General features: G+C 36.7%; 1 protein-coding gene across 6 annotated transcripts in view; it reads right to left on the bottom strand.

Annotated features, from left to right (window-relative positions):
• Positions 1 to 2,968: 2,968 nt before the first annotated feature.
• Positions 2,969 to 22,333, bottom strand: part of CBLB (Cbl proto-oncogene B) — a 130,335-nt gene continuing 110,970 nt past the window's right edge. For 4 of the 6 annotated variants that reach the window (XM_071758022.1, XM_071757982.1, XM_071758012.1 and 1 more), the window contains 5 exons: positions 18,014 to 18,102; positions 17,783 to 17,914; positions 16,216 to 16,356; positions 13,312 to 13,431; positions 2,969 to 6,743 (listed from right to left, as the gene is read on the bottom strand). In XM_071758022.1, the coding sequence (XP_071614123.1) occupies positions 6,481 to 6,743; positions 13,312 to 13,431; positions 16,216 to 16,356; positions 17,783 to 17,914; positions 18,014 to 18,102 (745 nt within the window). In that variant the 3' untranslated portion in view covers positions 2,969 to 6,480. The remainder of the gene's footprint in view (positions 6,744 to 13,311; positions 13,432 to 16,215; positions 16,357 to 17,782; positions 17,915 to 18,013; positions 18,103 to 22,333) is intronic. The other 2 variants (XM_071758003.1, XM_071758030.1) reach the window with 1 other exon arrangement.

The raw sequence follows: 22,333 nt of genomic DNA, 5'->3' as shown, positions 1-22,333 counted from the left end.
GTGACTTCTCAATTTCATTGATACATCTTATAAAATTTATCCTATAAACCTGCACTGCACTCAGTACCTGCAGTTATCAAATATAATTGTGACTTTTTGAGCTACAAACCATGCTTGTTGGACAAACTTCTTAAGTTTCTCACTACGAGAACCGAGACGCAAGCCATCTCAAAAACAAGGGCTGTTACTAGGAGAGGGTCTCTTTATTGATTTCACATCTCAAAACCAGAACATAGATCTGTTGGAAATAAGCAGTGGATTCCATCTCCATCCATGACCAAGAAAAAAAAAAAAAAAAAAAAAAAAAAAAAAATCATGAAACACAAGAGAGCAATTCCAGGATGAGAAGGGATCAGGAAAAAAATGCCAGTGATATTAACAAAGAAAACAGGCTTTCCTACAGAAGTCTGAATCCATTTTAAACGACTGTGCTCACAAAAGACATTCAGATATGGTATGGAAAATATGTATAATGATTGAGACAAGCCTAGCAGAATGCATATGGGGGATTACGGAAGAAAATACAGATGTGATCACAAGTTGAGATGGGAAACTGTCCAAGTGTCTGTTTCTATTGTGATGAAGGATGAGCTGGTGGTCGATGTCACTGTGAAGAGATTTGGGGTGGGAGAAAGTGAAGAAAAACAGTCTTAAAAGGAAAAGAAGTAAATACCAAGGAAGCAATGTGTCTGCTGTGAGACAAAGGCTGGGCTGAACTTGGCCCAAGCTGGGATTTGTGAGAGCAGGAGAATCTGAAGTTCAGTGTACAATAATAAAGATAATAAAGGTACTGCTGATAACAGTCATAGTGGAAAGTACAGAGAATTAAAATTTTGAAGTAATGGTCCAAGCATTTTTTATGGATCATACTGAATTAGTAATGAAGCTGAAAACTTCAAGAGAAACACCTGAAAGTCACATGTCCAGGCAAGATAGTAGCTTCAGAAAACTATGCCAGCCTTGAGGTATTTATGAATTGATAATGTAGACTCACTCACTTTTGTAGAGCATTTGAAATTCAGTGATACTTAATCAGCAAATTAACAAAATGCAAATTCTCCTTAGGACACTTCCTGAATTGTGGTCTAGTGAAAACTACAGAACATTTATTTTCAGTGTCCTAATCATTAGACACATAGAAGAAAACAATATATTTTCAAGTAAATATGGGCACCTCCCCAACTATCTAGGGAGAAAAAACTGCCCATTGGATGGCATGATGACTACAGTAGTTCGATTATTCTGTAGATATAGTTCATCTATCTAAAAGGAGCAGATATTTTTCAGAGGTACCATGGCCTTGTTCTGAACCCTGTAGGGTGTCATCCATTGGAATACTGTCTCCTCCATGCTTCACCAGACTGGCATGCACACACACACATGTACATACACACACCCTTTGAAAAACAAGACCTAGTTTTAAACAGAGGTGTTTCCACTTCAGTCCCTGCCAGCATCAAAAAACATTCTGAGCAGGGCACTAGTTCACACTTCCCACTGCTGCCAAGCCCCTGGCATGATGTTCCAAACCAGCAGGTCTTTAAAAAAGACTTTTTGGAGGAGGAAGGAAGGACGCTGCAAGTGAAGACTAGAATAATCCTACCAAATCTACCAAATTCTCCATTTGCACTTGATATCCAGGCAATTCAAATCAGAGAAATCTTTTATGCCAGCACAATAGAGGGCCTTGGATTCTTAGGACAGAATTATCTTCTGTGTAGTCCTGCACTCCTCTCCCATCTTGTTGGCTATGGTGGAAGTTATTGCAATTTTAAAAAGCTGACATTTTCCAAACAAATATTGCTGTGTTTGTTCGAACTGGTTGATTCCTTCATACATGAGGTAAGATGCAAGCAGCTTCAGTCAGAAGTTCAGTATTCAATGGGTTTGTGCTTTTGTTTCATGTGATCTGAGACCTTATGATGCGTAGGAAGGTTATGGGATTAAATTTCACAAATTTAAGATTTACTTTGTGGTATAAGGTTAAAAGATTTGGGATTTATTGTTAATAAGAATTTTCCCTGCTAGATATGAAATTGTCTAAGGACAAGCGGAATGTATAGGTGCCAAAATAATACAGTGTTCTAAAATCTAAAATTTATCATTTTGCTAGTGGATACTCATTGCAGCTGATAAATGGAGCTGATAAATTATAAAAGTCTAGAATTATTGACTGGGTCTATCAAGCAAAAATTCCTCAAACATCCAGCTGTATAACACAATAAAGTGACAGCTGACTTTCACACATCTGAAGAGTAAAAATTAAACAGGCAGCTACAGTACTGTGAACAAGTATACCACATAATTCACCTCCCTGCTTGCTAATATGACAAGTGACCTATATAATGGGCAAGAATTTAACACAGATGAAGAAAATACCGTGAAACTCTCATCACTGGAAGTCTAATCCAACCTGCAGGGAATGGTGTTAAGACTTTAAATAGTAATAGCTGTATTGTCTTGTTTAATAGGTGGGTTAGATTTTCTAAACTTTTTTTTTCAGAATGCTGGAATACAGTAGTAGAAAAAAAGCATTTTACACACCTAAAATATTTTTTACATGAAGAGTACAATGCTTGACAATGTAAATTCACAGATGTTAAATAAACATCTGTGTGACGTAACTGTAATTTCACTCAGGAAAAAATCCTGTAAATTACTGTACAGTTGGGCCATGGTCACCACTTTGGAGCCATACAACTATTGCATGCACATTCTAAAAATACTTCCAAAAATACTTCACTAGTGAAAATTTAGAAATGAAGTAGTGTATGGGGATATGAACTGAATGTCTCAGTGGAATGACTCACTGTATTTTAGAGCAAGGCCTCAATTCTGTGGTTCATTAATAAAAACTGGTTTCTAAGACCCCTACACAGGATAGGCTATGTTTCTAGAGCAGCATATGAAAAGTGGTAATGTTCAGTAACAGAGACAGAGTCATGAAAAATCACGGACCAACCCAACGTTCTGTTAACATTAATTTTATAAAATACCTTAAAAGAACAGATAAAGAACTTGAGCTTACATAATAACCAAAATTTAAAAAGAATGTTGAATAAAATATAAATTAATTGAACACATCACTAAGTTTGCCACATGTTAGACAAGTTTATAAAAGGCATTTTCAGATAAAATAGTTATTTGAAAGAAAATCCTTCAAAATGGAAACTACTGAAGTCCTTTTTTCAAGAAGTCATTCCTAAAAGCGCTGATTTCCAGGTCAACAGGTAGTACCTGAATTTGCTCAGAATACGGTGTTCATTTGCTTCAAAATTTGTCAAGCTTTAAGACACAAATGTATATGCTTTCAGGTCAGAGTCATCAGTGCAAAGTAAAGCTTCAAGCTGAAAATGAGAGAAATGTAACAGAAGAAATGATCCTGGTACAAAACTTTCTAAATTCACATTATGAAAAGAACTGTGCCAGATGCACTCTTCAGATACTGAACATGAACAAATTTTACCAGTGGCCATTCTCGGGTTCCAGCCAAGCCATTAACATGGCTCACATTAAATTAATTTATTCTATCAGAATTTTAATTCTTTCATACTCATAGCCTTTGGAAAAGATCCATGTTGCCGATGTCCACTTACTTTGCTCAACTTCTGATTCAGCCAGTTTGCTTAAAATGCAGTGATTTAGCCAAAAGGAGAAAAAAGGTGAGACCAACAGACGATGGAGTGGTCTGAATGATGGTCTGAAGCCCACAGTGACATTTAATTGGAAGAAATACAGTAGCACATGTTTCTGAGTTTAACCAACTTTGCTTATTCAAGTACTCTCACTGAAGTCAGTCTTTTTTAAAGTTACATATGTGCAGAACACACTGCCAGGCTCAAACCCTTAAGTCTTTCAAAAGTTAAAATATGTTTAGAGAACTGGACTGTAAGACTGTAGCCAGATTAATTTCTTTTAAGCCTACTAATTCCTCCATAGTAAACATCAACTCTCTAGCAAAGGAATTTCACTGTTTGACTGTTAAAACTATTAACCAAAACAGGTTTAAAATAGTCTTCACATCCCACTATTTAGAAGTGTTATTAGCACACTCATTTACAGATTAATGGAACTCTCAAAGTTACCACTCAGAGTATTGCTTTTCAATCAGTTTTTAACACATACTAAAAAAAATATATAAAAATTAAAAACCTTAATCTATCAGACAACAGTTCTAGCCTCTCCTTTAAACACAGGGCTGCCATTTATACTAAGCTGCTACATAAAAATGAGAAAATGGAGTTCTCCATTATAATTCAGAATTTCAGAACTCAATCTGCAGACTGTTTGCTCATCCTTTTAAAGTGTGTTTTCATTTCCATCATTGCTATGCTGGCAGTCATGTCAGAACCTCATTGAAGTAATTTCAGTCCAATCACTGCTTAATTTAATAGCATGAATTGTCTTTGATATTGTAAACAAACCAAATTAACAAGAGGGTTCAAGACTACACAGAACTTTCCTCAAAAACAGAGAAAAGGGATTTACTTCAACTAAAAACATAGAATATAATTTCCACCAGAACTTTTCATAAGTTGTACTCAATAAATGAACATTTAAAGGAAGATGCAAATGCCCTTTTCTAGGCCATAAACTCAGAATCATTTGCTCAAAATGGAACAGAAGTTCTTCCCTATGCCCTGAATTCTCCTTATCATATTTTGTCACTGAAGCAGATTAAGGATGTCAATTTGTGATGCAAATTAATGAGTTTGAAAACTAAACTCTTTGATCAAACAATGGATTTTGAGATATCACGGAAATTTCCACTTGGTGTTCCCAGTTATTTGGACTCCTGCAATTCAGCCATTTGCAGTCTTTAATAAATAATCTTTAAAACAAATGCATTAGCTGTTGATCCTGTAAGTGATAAAACTTTTACCACTTCCTCTGAGGGAAGGACAGCTAAAAGGGAACAACAAATGTATACCTTGCACCCAGGTTGCACCCTGTGAAAATTCACATTTACTGGTCATATCTCAAAATCTGAAAAATATTCTATTTACCACATGGTTTTATCTTTTCAATACTAATTAAAAGTATTTTAGGGATTCATAAAAAAACCCAAAAACAAACGAACGAGAAAGCAGCCATTTTAAGATATATTCTGGAAATATTTGGACTCTTAACTTTAAGTCTACCGAGAACAGGGTTCTCTCCTCTCTCTCCCTTCTAAACGTGGGAAGATTTTCAATTTGGCTTGCATCAATTTGGGATCAAAAGTAAAATGTCAAAGCCTGAAGTATCACTGACAACATAAAACAGAAGTGTATTTCTATCTAAGCAGACAGAAAGTCAGTGAATGAGTTTGGGTATTAAAAACATACTTGAGAATAATAAAGTGTATAGAGGAGGAAGTTACTAAAGAACTTTGCAAAAATATTGCTACAGTAGCATTAGAAATTAACAGTGCATCGAAGATTTAAAATTTCCATGTTAATACCAACTGATCCAAGCCACAATGAACCACAGGATAATCAAACAAAAAATTAACTGTGCTCTACAGAAGCTAGAACTGGAATTTACCTGAATACCATTAACATGATTCAAAAAGATTTCTTCTGGCATGCCTCAGTTTAGCTAGGCCATAAACCACCAGTGTCACGTGTGTATAACCAAAACATGGTGTTATTATAAGCATTTTACATTTTTGAATATTTGCAATCACTCAAATTTGAAAGACCTTTTACATGTCAGAACTCAGTATCACTGCTGCATGAAGTGTTTTATTTGTTGGTTGGGATTTTTTTGTGGAAACTGTGTATAAAAGACCTTGAGAACTACAGGTCATGGGATTAATGTTAAACAGAAAGCTGCCCAACATTACTGTCAAAAATACCTTTAAAAAGGCAGTTCATAGACAGAATAATGCATTTTACATTCAGATATTTCCTCTCAAAAGCAAAGGAACCTCAGAAGAAAAAAAAATCAGTAGTGAAGGCCACATACTTTTTGCATTTGATGAGCTGAAATGCAAAAAAACAATTAAAGCATCTTGTAAGAGAAAACAAAACAAACAAAAATAACAAACCAAAACAAACGTAGAACTTCTGGGAAGTGATGATCTAGTTGATGGGGTGGTCAGTATGGAAACTGTTGGGAATGCTACAGCAGAACTGACCACAAATAGAAGGGAATATGAACAGGAACATAGTAGAGGTGTCAACTAGAAAACTGTAACTTGCCAACTTGTAAACAAGAAAAAGCATTTCACAGATTAAAAGTTCTAGGGAAGTAAACTTCTTTAAATATCTTGTCAGTTCAACCCTGATTTAAAAAAGTATGGCTAGCAAAAATACATAAGCCTCAGCATATCTGTAAGTCTTGATCAGAGCAGCCATGAGCCTTTGATAAACGGCTGGAAACAAACACCCTTCTACTAAGGATGAAAGAAAAATGTCCCATTCTCTTCTTTCTCTCACTCCCCAATCCACACTTTTCTAGGTAGAATCCACAAGCTCCAAGAATATCTTGATGCTGCTATAGGTTGAGACGTGGGGAGACTGGTGGAGGAAAACAGACAAACTCTCTTAAAATACTACGGGCCACGTCAACATTATTCTGGGCAATTTCAAGTGCCCTCTTGACTTCTTCAAAGGAATAGCCCTCTCCCATAAGTTTTGCAATTTTAGCATCCACATTTTCCGTGGAACTGTCAGAGCTGTAAGCTTTCCTGTGGTGTATTTCTGGTGCAGTCCTCCGAGGAAGTGGTTTAGGGGGCCTGGCTGGTGCTTGTGAACCATCTGTTTCAAATAAAGGAGAGAGAAATCATTACAAATTGGCTTATAGTAGGTAGGTCAAGCCTCATGTAGCAGTTTAAAAAGTAAAATTTCAAAGAAACACAGATAAATTTTAACTTGATGCTACATCTTGTTTTAAAATTCAAACAGAAGCTGAATTCCTCAAGAACATCCATAATGGAAACAATGCTGTGAAACACTATTTTAATAAAATTCTAGAAACTTGCACGTTATACAAAGTTGGAAGAAAAAGAAAGCATAATGAAAGAACAAAGATGGTGTACATAGCTGGTCAAAATTTATAAAGTGCTTAATTCTAACGCCATAGTTTGAGAACTTTTTCTTAAGTCTGTTTAAAAAAACAAAAAGAGCCAACAACAAAAACCCCAAATCAAATTAAACAAAACAAAAAAACCCCAACACAACCAAATAAACAACAAATCCAAAATGAACAAATTAAAAAACCCCAACCAACAAAAAAAAAACCAACAAAAAACCACAAAACCAAACACATTTTATCACAATTTTGTTCAGGATTTAAGAGGAAGCGCAGAAGAGGAACCCAAACAAAGATGCAAGAGAGGGATAAAACCTTCACTTATTGGTACATTTTGCAGATTCTGTTCTGTCAGTTACAGTTGATTTGATGCATAGAAGTTATGGGTAATTGGAGGAATAACTTGTTTTTTAAAAAACACTCCCATTTTTTTCAGTGGTGAGCACAGAACACCATCCTTCCTCTCCAGTGCCCTTTTGAATCTCCCCTTTCCTCCTCTTCTATGGAAAGGCCATCCTCACAGTTAATGCTGGTGCTAAGAATCATGATGATGAAAAAAATTAAGATCCAAACTTGCTAACCTCCTTTGAGTCAAGAGTTTTCTGCTCACGTAAACTTGGTTCTTAACTGAACCTCTCTATCCTCACTGATTCCACAACAAGAAGCTTAAACACAAGCAGGCATAGAGCAGAAAACACTTTTCAAGAGCAAAATATTAAATAAAAAAAAGTCTTAATCCTTCAAAAAGGTTTCTAGAAAGTTCCATCAGCAGTGACTTTGAAGGATAAATTAATTTCTGGCTGTGATACTTCCTGTTTACTTGCACTGACTGCAATGGCATTTTGCAGCGTTAAGTACTTCAGAGGCAGTTTTCTAGTGATGAAAGAATGTTTTATTTCTAATATTTATTTTAGAACATGCTTCTTTATCATAATACTGGATAGAGAGTGCAATTAAGTGCATTAAACACTTCAGATGAATGAAAACAGCTTACATTAATAAACGTCTGACCAAGGTACATTTTTCTCCCAATTTAGTTTTCATGCATTCAGATCAAGAGTGTTGCTATAAATTTTGATTCCATTTCTTAATTCTCAGAAGATAATAAAATGGTACTTTTAACAAAATGGTAATATCAATATAACAAATGGATGAGTGTAATTTGATTAAAAGTTTATAGAAAGGGGCTAAGATTAATTCTGTTCTAATTCCACTGCCTATTTTCCTTGCAAATAGTTATGAAACAGCCTACAGATAGTAAGGGCTACTTTGTATTTGTTATGATTTTTTCCTCTCTGAGGATGAAAAAGAATTATTACAGATGCTAAAGATTACAGTAAACACACCTGAAGCAGATCCAAACCTGCTCTGAAGGTGTGAAGATCCCTGAAACACACCAGTTTGAGAAATTAACTACACCTCAAGAAATGTGCCTATTAACTAAAAACCAAATCAGAAACAAGTTCACACATCTCATTTCACCTGTTTTAGAAAACTCAAGCCTCTAACAGAAGAGTATTCTTTATATTTTAAATAATGTTATATCATGTAATAGGTTTTATAATAATAATAGGGTTTTTATCACAAACACTTCAGACTGTTTTAACACGCAAATTTTGTTAAGGACTTTACCTCTATAGAGGATGAAACAGAATTAATTTTCAAACTTTCCATTTTTCCCTGCACTTAAAGTACAGAAGAAATTCTCTATGCATAGAATAGGATCCTTCTGGGTGTGTGTGTGTTACACAAGATATTTTTTTTCCTCTACCCAGCCTAACACAAGCTAGAAACTGAGGTTATTTCTTTTTCAACCTTTACTTTGCTGAAGCTTCCAAACAAACTTTCTTAAGCAATCATGTACTTTAGAAAGGTCATTTTTAATTCAGTCAGCAGAACTGCAGCACAAGCATTTTACTCTTGCTACAGTGACATCTATCTATAGCACAGATACTTCTAAAATCTTTAGCCCTCTAACTCAATTCCCATTATTATTTTTTTTAAGTGCTGACATCTCTTTCAATATCTTCATATCCACACAGAATTTTAGCTGAAGCTAGGTATCACATTGGATCCTGAGCTTAAAGATACTAAGCCTAAGCTGCATGTCCATCTGGCCACTGAGATAGAGGTATTTAAAGAGGACTTTCCTTCCCAGCCTCCTTGATGTTTCAGCCACCACAGATGCCTAACTAAAAATTCAAATAGATTTTCTAATTGTGTAATTAAATTAACAGTTTGCACATCAAGAAGCTTCCTCTATCACTCACATTTCTGTAATTTAACACTGGTTTTAACCCTTAGGTAATAGGTGAGTATAAAGGCAGAGACAGGCTCATTTAGCAAGTGATTAGAAAGTGCAGAAAAAGTTCCACGTAAAAGGATTTAAATTTACATGAAAGAGCTTTAATGAGGCCAGGTGAGTGAACAGGCAGCAGAAAGATACACTTAACTAGCCATTAGGATCCATTTCTTACAGAACAACTTAATTCTCTAAATTATAGCAGACATCCATAACTAGAGGCTTAATTTTCTTACAGCTTTCCCATGTATCATTGGCTGTGCTTAGGTAAAATATGCCATTAGCACTATCTCCTTCTCTTGCTGATTTTGTAATATTTTTCAAAGTTGTCTTTAAGAAGTTTGAAAAACTATGCCTTTGGGATAGTTAGGTGCATAGTTGAGAACTTTTTCTTAAGTGTTCAACATTAAATATGTTGCTGAATTGGAATAAATTTCTCATTACATGATAATGATTCAGTTGAACATCATTACAGCAATCTTAAAAACAGTCAACCAGAAGCACAGAAGTTAAAGGACTCCCCGTGCAACTCCAGAGAGCCAGTGGCTAAATTATAATTAGATTTTTAGTGTGAACTACATTTTTTCCCAGCTAGTTCACAGAATCACCATACAAAAGGGCTGAAATGAAGATATTCCTGAGTGAACTGATTATTTCAGAATAAATGCAAAAGCAAAAGTTCTGAACAGAGTTACCTCTCTACACTGTCTTTCTAAATCACAGATGAAGGTGAACCAATTCATCCTCAAGCTCATCAGTTCCATGGAATTACTGCAACTGTAAAAATAACTTCCAAATTAAGACTATGGCATGATCTATGATGTAGATTAAATTTAATTGAAATTAAATTGAATATCTTACTGTATATCATTTAGATATACTGACTGTATATCATGGTTTAGAATACCTAAAGCCTACACATGTGGGTGTTTTAAAAGATAGCTATGGGAAATAGACAGATATAAAAGTTTTTATTAAGGGGACATACGAAAGCTCCAAGACCTGAAGTAGCAAACATCTTGCAGTAATTTCAGAAAACTGGAAGCTGTTCTACTGCAGAATTGCAGGAAAACTTCATAGCTTTAAAAGTAGTTACATAATTTTCATTATTTGTATTAAAAAAATATTTTAAAATGCCCTACATAAATTAGGTAGGTAAACATTGTAAAACAAACAGATTGATCGCAGTGTCACATATAAAACACTCATACAAATATTTTTTCCTAGCAACCGGAAAAAAAATAGAAACACTGTTACACCAGTAGAGGTATTCTCCCCCAAGAATTTTTTTTTTTTTTTTTGCTACTTTAAATTGCTACTATTTACCAAATGAGTCACACTAATTCTCAAATGTGATGTTCATTAGAAAATCTGCAGCACTCCCTTCAGGCTTCTTTAATTTTCTCTGTACTTTACATTGGAAAAAAAAATATTTTATTCCTATACCACAGCACAGATGAACTATGTGTTTCTGAGAAAGAGGGATGTAATTGCAATTCTTAAATTTATCATCTTTCCACTTGTGATTGTTGCAATTGAACAATAATGATTACTAGAAGAGAAATCCTGTATTTCTTTATACATTAGAAAATTTCTCACACACAACTTGCTTTTATCTGGAGAACAAATAATGGTTCAAAGCATCACTTGGCTATTTGCATGGTCTACAGCAAAATGATGTGGATGGAACAATCCTCCTCTTTCCCCATATATATGCCCCAGGTGTGGATATATATCATGCACATCTAAATAAAAGATTTGCCAGAGTTGGAGAAAGTACTTTGAAATACAGGTAATCCTTTTTTTGGTTTACAATTATCTTAATTAATTTGGGTAGCTGTCCTTTAAATACTATTTGTGTTGCCTGAAAACCATAAGCAAAATTTCTACGGCAAAGGAATTTTTACCAGACCAGGCATCATAGTTTGAGTACAAGGAACTACAGAAGTAGGGCTCTCAGACTCTGAGAAGGGCAGAACACAGAGGGGTTTATTCCCCCCCATTCCTTGCCCCTCCTCTCTTTCTCCCACTCCTTTCTCCGCTGCTCTTCCCCTGTGCTCCTTTACCCCCAGCTCCCCACCTGCTCTTCAGCATCCACATCCAGAGGGTGCTGGGAAGAGCTGTGGAACCCTCTCCTGAGCCAGCCCTGCCACAGGGGGACCTCAGGCACCTTCCCTGCCGGCATTGAGATGGGGCTGTGTATATACTTGTTCCTTATTCCATGTGCTTTTCTCTGTTCTAGTAAATCTGTTTCCATTTTATTTTCCAAGTTTTAAGTCTCTCGTCCTTATTCCCCTTTCATCTTCCCTTGGGAGCATGGAAGGATGGGGGCTCATAGAGAATAAACCTGCTCTCTGGTTTTCTGGTCTGCCCAAACTGCTAAGTCCTGACAGAATAATTGGTGATAATGTCGTGGTTTGAGACCGGTGGGTAACAAAGGACCACGGGGCTGCTCAATCCTTTCTCCCATTATGGGATGGGGAGAAGGAAATCCACCCAGAACCTTGTGGGTCAAGAAAAGGGCAAGGAGGTTTTCACTCGCCAGCTATGCTCATGGGCAAAACAGACTCAGCTTTGGGAAAAAATGAATTTAATTTCTCATTACTCAAATCAAAATGGGACAAAGAAAAAAACCAAACCAAAGCTTAGATACTTTTCCCCGACCCCTCCCTCATTCCCAAGCCCTACGTACTTTGTTCCCGATATCCCCGTGCAGCACAGGGGGACGGGGAGTGGGGTTTCACAGTCCGGATGTCACAGATCTTTTTCTCTGCTGCTCCTCCCTCTTCAGGGAGAAGGATTCCTCACAGTCTTTCCTTACTCCAACGTGGGGTCCCTCCCACGGGAGAAAGTCCTTCATGAACCCTCCACTGTGAGTCCCTCCCACAAGGCACAGCCCCTCAGGAGCAAACTGCTCCAGAGCAGGCGGCCCACAGAACCACAGAGGATGCAGATCCATGATACCTGATCCCTGATCTTCCCCAGGCTGCAGGTCCACAACTCCTCAAACGGGATCCCTCATGGGTGGCAGGGCAGGGCCACAACACCGGCTCCACCGTGCTCCTCTCCATGGGTGCAGGGGACAGGCTGCTGTCTCACCACAGGATGCACAGGAAAAAAATCTCTTCAGGCACCTTCTCCCTCCCCTTCCTCACTAGCCGCGGTCTCTGCTCCCGCATTGCTCTCCTCAGATGGTGTCCTATCTCTCCAAGTGTTGCTTTCTCTCAGCTCCTCCTCTCCTCTGCCCTGCTCTTAACTACCCTGTGTTTCCCCTTCTTGATTATGTTAATCGCAGAGGAGCACTTTTTTGTTCACTGATGGCCTAAGGCAGGGCCAGGCATCTCAGAGCAGGGAGAGCTATTCCAGAGACTTAAATGAGCCATCCTTGAGGGAAGGGGCTCCTCCTGCTACCAAAAACGGCACCGCATCAACCCAGAACAAACAATGGTGGAAGACTGAATTTCAGTTGGTTTTGGTTCTTGTTGTTTTATTAAAAATTATTTTAAATGCTCTTACAATTTCAGATAAATGTATTTTCAAAAATTATGAGAAAATAATAAAGCTTTAAAATGAGAAGCTACTTCTTTTTTTCTTCTTTTCTTTTGGGACAGTGAAACAAAAGATGAAATTGAGATGCACGTGGTTCCTGCAGGCCTTCTGATCTCTTGAGAGTATTTAAAGTGGCAGAAAAATCTACCATTCTCAAAAAATAGGGAACACAAACTCATATAAGGATTCAGTTTGCCAGCTGGTGAAACTGATTCCATAATATCTACATCTACAGACAACAGCTAGCCACTTCTACCTTTATTGCTCAATTTTAATATCTATTATCCTTTGATGATTTCATATTTTTGTAAAACAATAATGTAAATGTTTTGTAAAACAACCGTCTTTTGCCCGAAATAACAAAAACCTTACAGAACCTTTTGGATGAAAGTTCTTTGCTTCATGAAGTTGTAATTTTCTACAAGAACAGCTTTCAACCTTACCTGAAGGGGGAGGAAGTTGATCATAGTCTTGAGATGTCCTGTTTGCTTTAACATTTTCTCCAGCTACTCTACGAGCAGGTGGCAAGGGAACATGACCAGTTACTGGATCAAAATGAGGATCTGTTACATAAGAACAAAAAAAGAATAATTTTATATCTTAGAATAATTATAATTTATAATTATAATAATGTTAAATAGCCTCATTTGAATGAATTCATAAAGAGGTGTTCCCCCATAGCACCTGTGTACACACACATGCATCCAAATTCAATACTTATGTAGTAGACACACAACTATGTGTTCAAGTGACAAAAACAAGAGCACAGCTCAACGATGGTCTGTCCTGCACTGACCTTTTATTTACATCCATGAGGTACCTTTCAATTCCCCAACACTAACACTGCTAGGATTGTGCCTGGAGGAACTTGGAAGAGGTTGCAAAACCCTGCAGCAGCACAATGAGATATGTCCCAGCTATTTGGTTTGGTAATCCTTCCAGGCTCTGCAGTTCACAAGAACTGCAGGGCAGATTTCCTATTCATACAGTCTTACAGTCTGTGGTTAAACTGCTAAATGCTGAGACCAGGTGCATTTTGTTGTTCTCAGTCAATAAGACTGAGAATACAGTTGAGTAAGTGTTAACATCATCCTGGACCTGCTTTCTGTGGTGGACTCTTTAAGTGTTTGCAAGCAAGTGAAACTTTTTGCTTTTGTTGATGAGATTATAGTCCAATCTGAAAGGTTCTGGTGGGATAGCTGAAAAATCAGAAAAGATTTGTATGAAAACCAGTCATCAAAACCTCATCTTTAATCATCTACAGCCATTTGACAAGATGCAAAGTGAGCAATATGACTTCAGAAATACCATATGAATAAAAAAAGACCAATCCACACAACCATGTTTACCTAAAGAGATGTATACACTTGGAGCAGCAGCTTCACTAATCTTGTTATTCACTATACAAAAAGCAATCCATGTCTGTAGATACATTTTCCAGATTTTGATTAAAAGCTATTAAATGTTTTGGTTTTTTTTTAATTGTCAGTGATGTTTCCTAGGTTATTTGGAAATAGCACTTAATAATTTAAAACTCCTCATGCTTCTGGGAACTGCCTGAAGAGCAACAGAGCTTGAGTGCATCTCTGTGTGAAGGCTCTTATCTTTCCTTTCCATTCTCATTAGAACTGAATGGTTAGTGTGTTTCTGCACCAGATGATACAATTGAGGCACCCATTCAGCCTGGATTGAATAAGAAAAACATTCCATAAAGGGTCATTCCAGTTCAGCCTAAACTAGCTCACTTTCATCCCACAGCTATTATCATTCACAAAGGTCAGCCAGATGACACCCAAGAACCTCTCAGCCCATTACAGCGTTGCACAGGACTCCCTGTCATCTACATTCTGGCATTCATTGTGCTTCTGTAGCCAAAATATTTATCTGTCTCCATATGGCTTCTAGGAAAAATAGGAGAAGGAAAATATCTAACAGCACCACAAGGTAGATATCCCCGGAAATATCCCTGGAACACAGACTTAAGACACCAATATCCTTTGGAAGCTTCCACAGAGGAAAAAAAATGAACTTCACAGATATGCAGTGGAATTCACAAAAAGCCCACTGTAATCTGCAGCAAATGGATTCAATTTAACCTGACAAACACTTTTCAACTCAAAGACAAAATTCATAACTTTTGACCACAGCTTTTATATGCTTTACAAGCAAAATACCCGACTGAAAACTGTCAATGTCATTCAAAGGGAGTGACAGGTGATAAGTTGATTTATCAAAAACGTTATGAACCACAGCCACCTGCAAGTGTGTTCACAATTAATATAGTTCTGCAGCAAAATTTTACAGAAGTTCTAATAAAGCAGGGTGTTCTTTTCCCTTATTTTCTAGTTTTTCTGCAAGATTCAACGTAAAAATAAAATGTGTGAGAGTCCATTCAGTGGAATTTTCCTTTGCCTCAGATGACAATTTGGCAAATGGAATGTTGGGGCATTGACTTACACTGATTGAAAAAAAATCGGGTAGGGGTTCACACCCAGATGGACCTGGCCATGAGCTGACACCCCCAGAAAACTGGGTGACCACCTTGGGACAGTCAAGCAATAACCTGGTCCTTTCAATGGGGGGTGAGATTCCCAGAGTCTGGGTCAGCCATCTGAGTGATGGAAAACTCAGGGGCATGTAAGGAACACCAAGGCCTTCATTCTTAGCCACCTAGCACTGACCCAGAACCCTGCACCAGAACTTTGCCCCGTCTGGAACCAGATCGCCATCCCGAAGAAGAAAGTTCACTGGATACTGCTGGATCCAGGGGTGGTGATACTGCTCTCTCTCTTTTTCTTTTTCTCTCACTCTCTCTCTGCCTTGCAACACATTTGCCACACCTTCAGTGGGTTGTATCCCTTAGTCTGCATCAGTTGTCAAGCAAAACTTTCTGCTTGCACCCAACCCACTGATGTTGGACTTTGTTCACGCGGGGTCCAAATTATAAGTTACATTGGATTGTAACACCATGAATTTTGCTTTACTATAGAAAAAAAATGGAGTTGCTAACAGGATACAGGCTAGTATCGCAGCAAACAACAGAAAAGTTGGCATTTCCTGAGTAGAAAGTCTTACTAAGAAAGCACAATTTCCCAGAATCTCTAGCCTGGCAGAGAAATACTGACTTTATTTCACTACTTTGTGATAGTGTAAAGTTAGGCCTTCTTATATTCTGAGTTATATCATCTCAAACATTAAAAAAACACACCATTTTACAATATTTCCTTTAATGAGGTACAGACAAAACAGACTTCTAAAGCCCAATGACAGCTTTCTCACAGAACAAATAAACTTCTTCAGGTACAGGAAAATTAAATAAAAAAATACTCATTCTTTTGTATTCCTACCAGAATGAAGGAACAGTTCATGTCCTGAAGAAGGTCGGCTTCCTGAGCCAGCAGGTTTTGTGTGCTCTATCATGCTGTGCCGAGCAGGTGGTGGTGGTGGTGGTGGTAGTGAAGGGGGTGAGTTATCAAGTGCATCTTCACCTGCATTTCAGAAAAAGAATATTATTAGATGAGCAAGCCTTCATTAAGAAGAGTAGAATAAAGAGCGAAGCTTAACATTTATTTTTCTCTGGCTGCCACGAGGGCATCTCCTAGGGTTTAACTAGCAGTTGAGAGACTCCAAGAAAGAAACTGTAACCTTACTTTTAATATGTACAATCATCTTTTAAAACATGTTCTAAATGACCTTTTGCAGTGCTGAGGTTTTTTTTCTGGGATGCAGGAGGAAATTACTTTTAGCGGCTCAGTTGCAAAGACTATATTAAAATGAAGACTTCCATTGAGTGTCATTGTAGATTAACAGCTATGTTTCAGTAGCTAAACAAAAATATTTATATTCAAACAACAATCCTGCTACATTGAATCTGCTACATTTATACTGTTCATTACCTTTAACTGCTGTGGGAAAGCTCTCACCCCAGATAAAAACTAAATTTTCTAGGGCTCAGCAAAATAATGTAGCCCTTACACTAATTAAGTGCAGACAGGACTAGGGTTAGCAAGCAGTGAGATTTTTATGTGTTCTTGCCTTCAATTCTATGTATTCTTCCCCCAAGTCTGGAACATTTCAGGAACCAGAGAGAGCATGGATGCCCCCTCCTGGGAAGTGTTCAAGGCCAGGTTGGATGGGCCTTTGAGCAACCTGATCTAGAAACAGATGTCACTGCCCTTGGCACAGGGGTCAGAACCAGATGATACTTCAAGGTCCCTTCCCACCCAAATAATTCTACAATTCTATAGCAAATGTTGGAAAGGTTTTATGAAACCAGAGAATTGGCTGATGGTCTATACTCTACAATCTAACAATCATGCATCTGAGTTTGTCAGTGAAGGTGTGGGTGGTGGCCACGCACAGTCCCATTACATATGCAGAGTTCACTGCCTTTTTCATAGGAGAAAATAACTGAAACCAGGGATGGAAAAGATGGTTTTTTGGTGACTGTAAGGAGCAGTAAGCTTTGAACTGTCCCTTGTTAGGAGAAAAAAAAAAAGTTTATTAATTTAATTTTGGTTTTTCTGACTTAAATACCATCTCTTTGGCATTCTTCTTCATATTTGGTAAAAGAAATGGTATTATTTAAGATATAACAGGAAAAACCCTCAACTTTTGCATTAAAGTTGAATGATCATATTAGGAGTGAAAACACACATTTTTGGAGAAATGGCTTTTCTTTATAGCTTGAATACAGATTTAGTACACCTTTTTCATCTGTCTTGCATGACAGCTTACAGACAGATACCAAGTAAAGATCATTGACAGAAATACTGACTTACAACTAAAATATGTAGCCCATAGTTTGTATGAGACACTTTACATACTCAACATGGGTTGTTTGTAAATAAACATGGCATTTGCTTCATCTAGGCAACGTTAAGCATGAAATGTAATCAGCAGAAAGTCTGCAACCTAAAGGGGGCACCAGAAGATCATAATCAGAGGGTGTCCTGTTGAGTGAAGAGCTGTGCTTTGGGTTGTCTCTGGTAGGAGGTCGTGCAGGTGGCAAAGGTACTGGAACAGTAGGTGCATCACAGGCATCCCCTGAATGACACAACCACAAGAAGTGAATGTTTTCTTGATGTACCCCTCGAACAGTGTAGTGTAGATTTTCTTGCTAAATAGTGAAAAATAAAAACATACCTAACTCTGGATGTTTTGATTTCTTCATCTCTGAAGCACTACTGTGTGTCCCATTTGTTACTCCAGCACATTGACCATTCTCACACACCCTGAAGAAAGACATTAAACAGCAAGCAATCAACCAGTTGTCTCAATATTAATTGCCAGAATGACCAAGCACCTAAGCTGGCAGTCCATTACATATAGAAAGGAACAAATATTAAACTTCAAATTTTTTCACTGAGAGCAGACACTAGGTTTACCATCAATAAAACTCCTTTGAAGGATTTTACTGCTTTCTTGGTGGGATACTGACATGGCTTAAATAACTTACTCAAGGCATTGATGTAAGATAGAAGAAGAACACTAAACATAGTCCTCACTTCAGAGCTCCGGTTAATAGTTTATTCACACAGTTAAGTCAAAGAAACAATCCTAGTTTGCTTTCCCAGTTGTTGAATATTCCGTAACAGAAATATGGTGTAGAGATATGTGGATTTTTGTAATTATCCATGCTGAAGTACACAGAGAAGTCATAAAACAAAATAAAATAAAAAACAAACAAAACCCCAAACAAACACAACAAAACAAACAAAACCCCAAACAAACAAAACCCCAAACAAACAAAAAACCTAACAAACAAAAAACCTAACAAAAAACCCCAAACAGAACTCCACAACACACAACCAGGAATTACAAATTTCAACTAAAAATGCTGAACAGTAAAAAAAAAAAAAAAAAGGAACTAACCAAAGCATGTTTTGCAGGTGCCTATTGATTTCTTTATTTAAAAACCTGAATCTTAGTGATACTTCTACAACAGTTTATTAACTTACATAAAATGGAAGGAATATTATGCTCTCAAAATTTAACAACAGTGTCACACTGCACATGAACACCTTCTAAACCAAACAGTACAAAGTTGCCTATAATCTTGTCAGAAAATATCTGAGATTATTTTTCTAAGATGACTGTTCAAATACTACAGGGAAAAACAGAGAGAAGTATTGTCATAATATTATGACAATTATAATATTGTCATATTATTAAAATAAATGTGAAAGAACTGGGAAGTTATTCCTGCGATTAGAACTGTGAACCCTGCATATTCAAAAAGAACTAGAGAGTTTCTTTGGAAAAAGGCCACCACACTAAACAATTCCAGGTTAAAAATAAAAATCCCAACCTACCATAAACCATTATTACTAAATACTGGCAATTCTGCTAGAGCTATATACAGCTAAAATTTCAGATCTTGGTTTTACCAATAGTACAAATATTAATAAACCTACCAGCTCTGGCCATATGTAAAGGAGGAATGAATAAAAGCCTGGAATAATTAAAAATATATAAGCAGAGAAGAGGAAGTGAAATTGTGTTTGTGGTCCCAAGAGTGATAATCAGAAGTAATGAAATCAACAGAAGAATAATTACAAGACTTAAAAACCAAGCCAAAACAGAAAAAAACTAATGGTAAGAGCTATTTTGTTACGAACTGATTTCCCTGGGGAAGTGGTAGAGGAAGTGTTGCTTCTATCTTTGGAATTAGATTGGTTCAGTCTCTCAAATACAGTGGATGTAACAATTCCTTTGAATCCCCAGCATATACACTCAATAAGAATATTTTCTACTTGAATTTGAATCTCTTTTGCATTTTCAATAATTTAACCAGCCACAGGCAGTAAGATAACAGCATCACTTTAGAAATCTTCAGGTCATAATGAGCCCAGTTAAGTGATCAGTTTATGAATCATGTTTACACCTCTTTACAGCAACAGTAAACACCAGAAAGAAAGGGCAGCAAATGACTACTAACAAACAAGCCTTCTGTCCTTTTCATTTTGGAAAGTTTTACTAGGAAAAGACTTATTTCCTTTGTTAGGAAATGTAATGTATGATTCTCTTAATAATAACTTATTTAGGTTGAAAATTCTTTCTGAAATTCTTTTGTTCCATTTCTTATTTCTGAGCTTGTCCCATGCCTGGGAAGAGATTATCAGCTGTAACAAACCAGACAATTGTTGGCCAGAAAATAAAAATGTAAATATGTTTTTTATTATTCTTTGAAAATTGTTAGCATTGTCATATCTTCGGGTAGAAGAACAAAGACTTTTAGGGAATAGAGATTTGGGGGTAGGATGGAATGACATAGTTCCCAAATTAAAAAGCATCCAGAAGAAATGTTGAAGGGTCTTCAGTTTACTGAACACTCTTAATACTAACCAGGAAATGAAGAAGCAACACTTAGGAAAGAAGTAAGAGAAAATGATACTGGCAGACAGAAGTGAGAGGTGCTAACAATTCATGACAATTACAAAAATTGTTAACAGTTTTGCTAAATTACCCTGAAAGTTAAGCATTTACTGACACTCGTCTCCCCACGACAACAAAATATGTGCATTAAAGTAGCACAGCATCAACCAGAACCAAGATTCTTTTTGAAAGCTTTATCTCAGCTTTCACATCTAAGCAGTGACATTAGATAAAAAGAGACATTTTAAATATATGGAACGTCATATATAATAATACACAAATATTCAATGGCTTTTTTTTTTTTTTTAAGTACTTAAAAGAATAGTTAGTTTCAAGTTAAAATTCTTGTCAGAATACAAAATCAGAGCTGATTGTTTTAATCACAGCATAACCTAAATGGCAAACTGAGATAATCTCTGTCATAAATCCTGGATTAATGCCAAAACACCCACCATAAGTGAAAGAACAAGTACACTATCTAGAAAACAAAAAAATGAAAAAATACTTTGAAATCAGCTTCCCATCTACAGCCTCTAATAATTCTAATGGCCTAGTGAAATAGTGGCCAATGGAAAGCACTCAACTCTTTTTTTCTGAAAAAGGAGATACTGGAAAAAATGAGAAGTTCTAGTTTTCCAGCTGTTTCATAAAAATCTTTCAGGGTGCATTTTAGTTCAAGTTAGAAGCCTGAATTGAAAGAAATCTCCACAGCTCATCCCCACTTACAGCACTTCAGTTTACACTGCAGAGAGGTCACGGAGCATGAAGACTCAATTACTTCTGGATGATGCTAACTCAGAAGATGTTCTGCAGCAGTTCTTACAATGTGCTGCAATGACTAAAGGGTACTCCAGCCACAGGATATGTCAGAACTAGCCTGAATCCAAAACTTCCCAAAACATACAGTATGGATGTGGAGTCCTTGGAGTCAATTGGTCACCTCTACGGACCCACTCCTGCACTACCCTACTTACTAACCTAGACACAGCCCTCAGAAGCTGCTAAAATAAGGTAGTAAATCCACATACTGCTCTGTTATGTTGCAGACTTCATGTTTAAGAAAGGTTATGTTCAGTGCACCTCTAGAGCAATTCAGCCTCTATCAGATTATTTTGGATGGTACAGAAAGATATTCCCATGAAGAAGCCTAACACGCTCTGATATAAAATGGCATATGAAAAAAAGACTTAGGACTTCATTATTTTTTTTTGTCTTCTCATTTTTTTGCTTGGCCAATATTGAGACTTTTCTTCATCACCGAATTTTTTTTTTTTTTTTTTTTTTTTTTTTGTCTCACAGGGTAGATAGGAATTTAAGTACTCAGGACTATAAAGCTCAGGCTACCATATAATATTTGTACCTGCACAGTGAGGGATGGATCAGCATTTCTAAGACAATTTTTAGTGTGCATGCAAGGTGTGATAAGACTATGACATTTTTTCCATCTGTTCTAAAGGTTGGATTAAAGAGGTGTAAAAACTGTAACTGGCAAATTTTGGGATAACAAACATCTTGAGCCTTATTGGTTCCTTGGATATGTCAAAGTGCAATATGTCTTTACTTTTTCTTAATAGCAGAAGAGTCTGAACTTCTTAGATCAATATGTGATTTTAGAATCTTTTATTTTTGACCTAGAAGACAAATAAGGAATTTCCCTTTCTTTTTTCCAAGACTCTTAACATGCGACATTCAGATTTTTATTTTTTTTTTTTAGCCAAAGACTGATTAGGAATGATACAGTCTGCAGCTGCCATGTTCCTAAGCTCCAACTCTCCTTGCCATAATCCATTATTAATTCAGAACTGTGACAGTCTGAAGGTAATATATTTGTATATGTTTAAAAAGCAAAAGATTCCATCTGAATTTTTAAAAAAAGGTTCTCTTCCTGAGAAGCATCAAGACAATATGCTGCAAAACAGGCTTGAAAAGCCAGAAAGGCACAGTACACATGGGACAAAAGAATACAAGTACTTACTTACAACTGTTAATTCATGTATTTTTCAGTACTGTTTTGCTTCTTGAAATGAATTATACAAAATGAGAAAGCTTAAGGTTCTCATAGCTAACTTCAGGAATTTCAGTCACATA

This window comes from Heliangelus exortis, chromosome 1 (genome assembly GCF_036169615.1).
Source record: "Heliangelus exortis chromosome 1, bHelExo1.hap1, whole genome shotgun sequence".
Taxonomy (NCBI): domain Eukaryota; kingdom Metazoa; phylum Chordata; class Aves; order Apodiformes; family Trochilidae; genus Heliangelus; species Heliangelus exortis.
The sequence above is the reverse complement of the archived record's forward strand: the minus strand, read 5'-3'. Positions and strand labels throughout refer to the sequence as shown.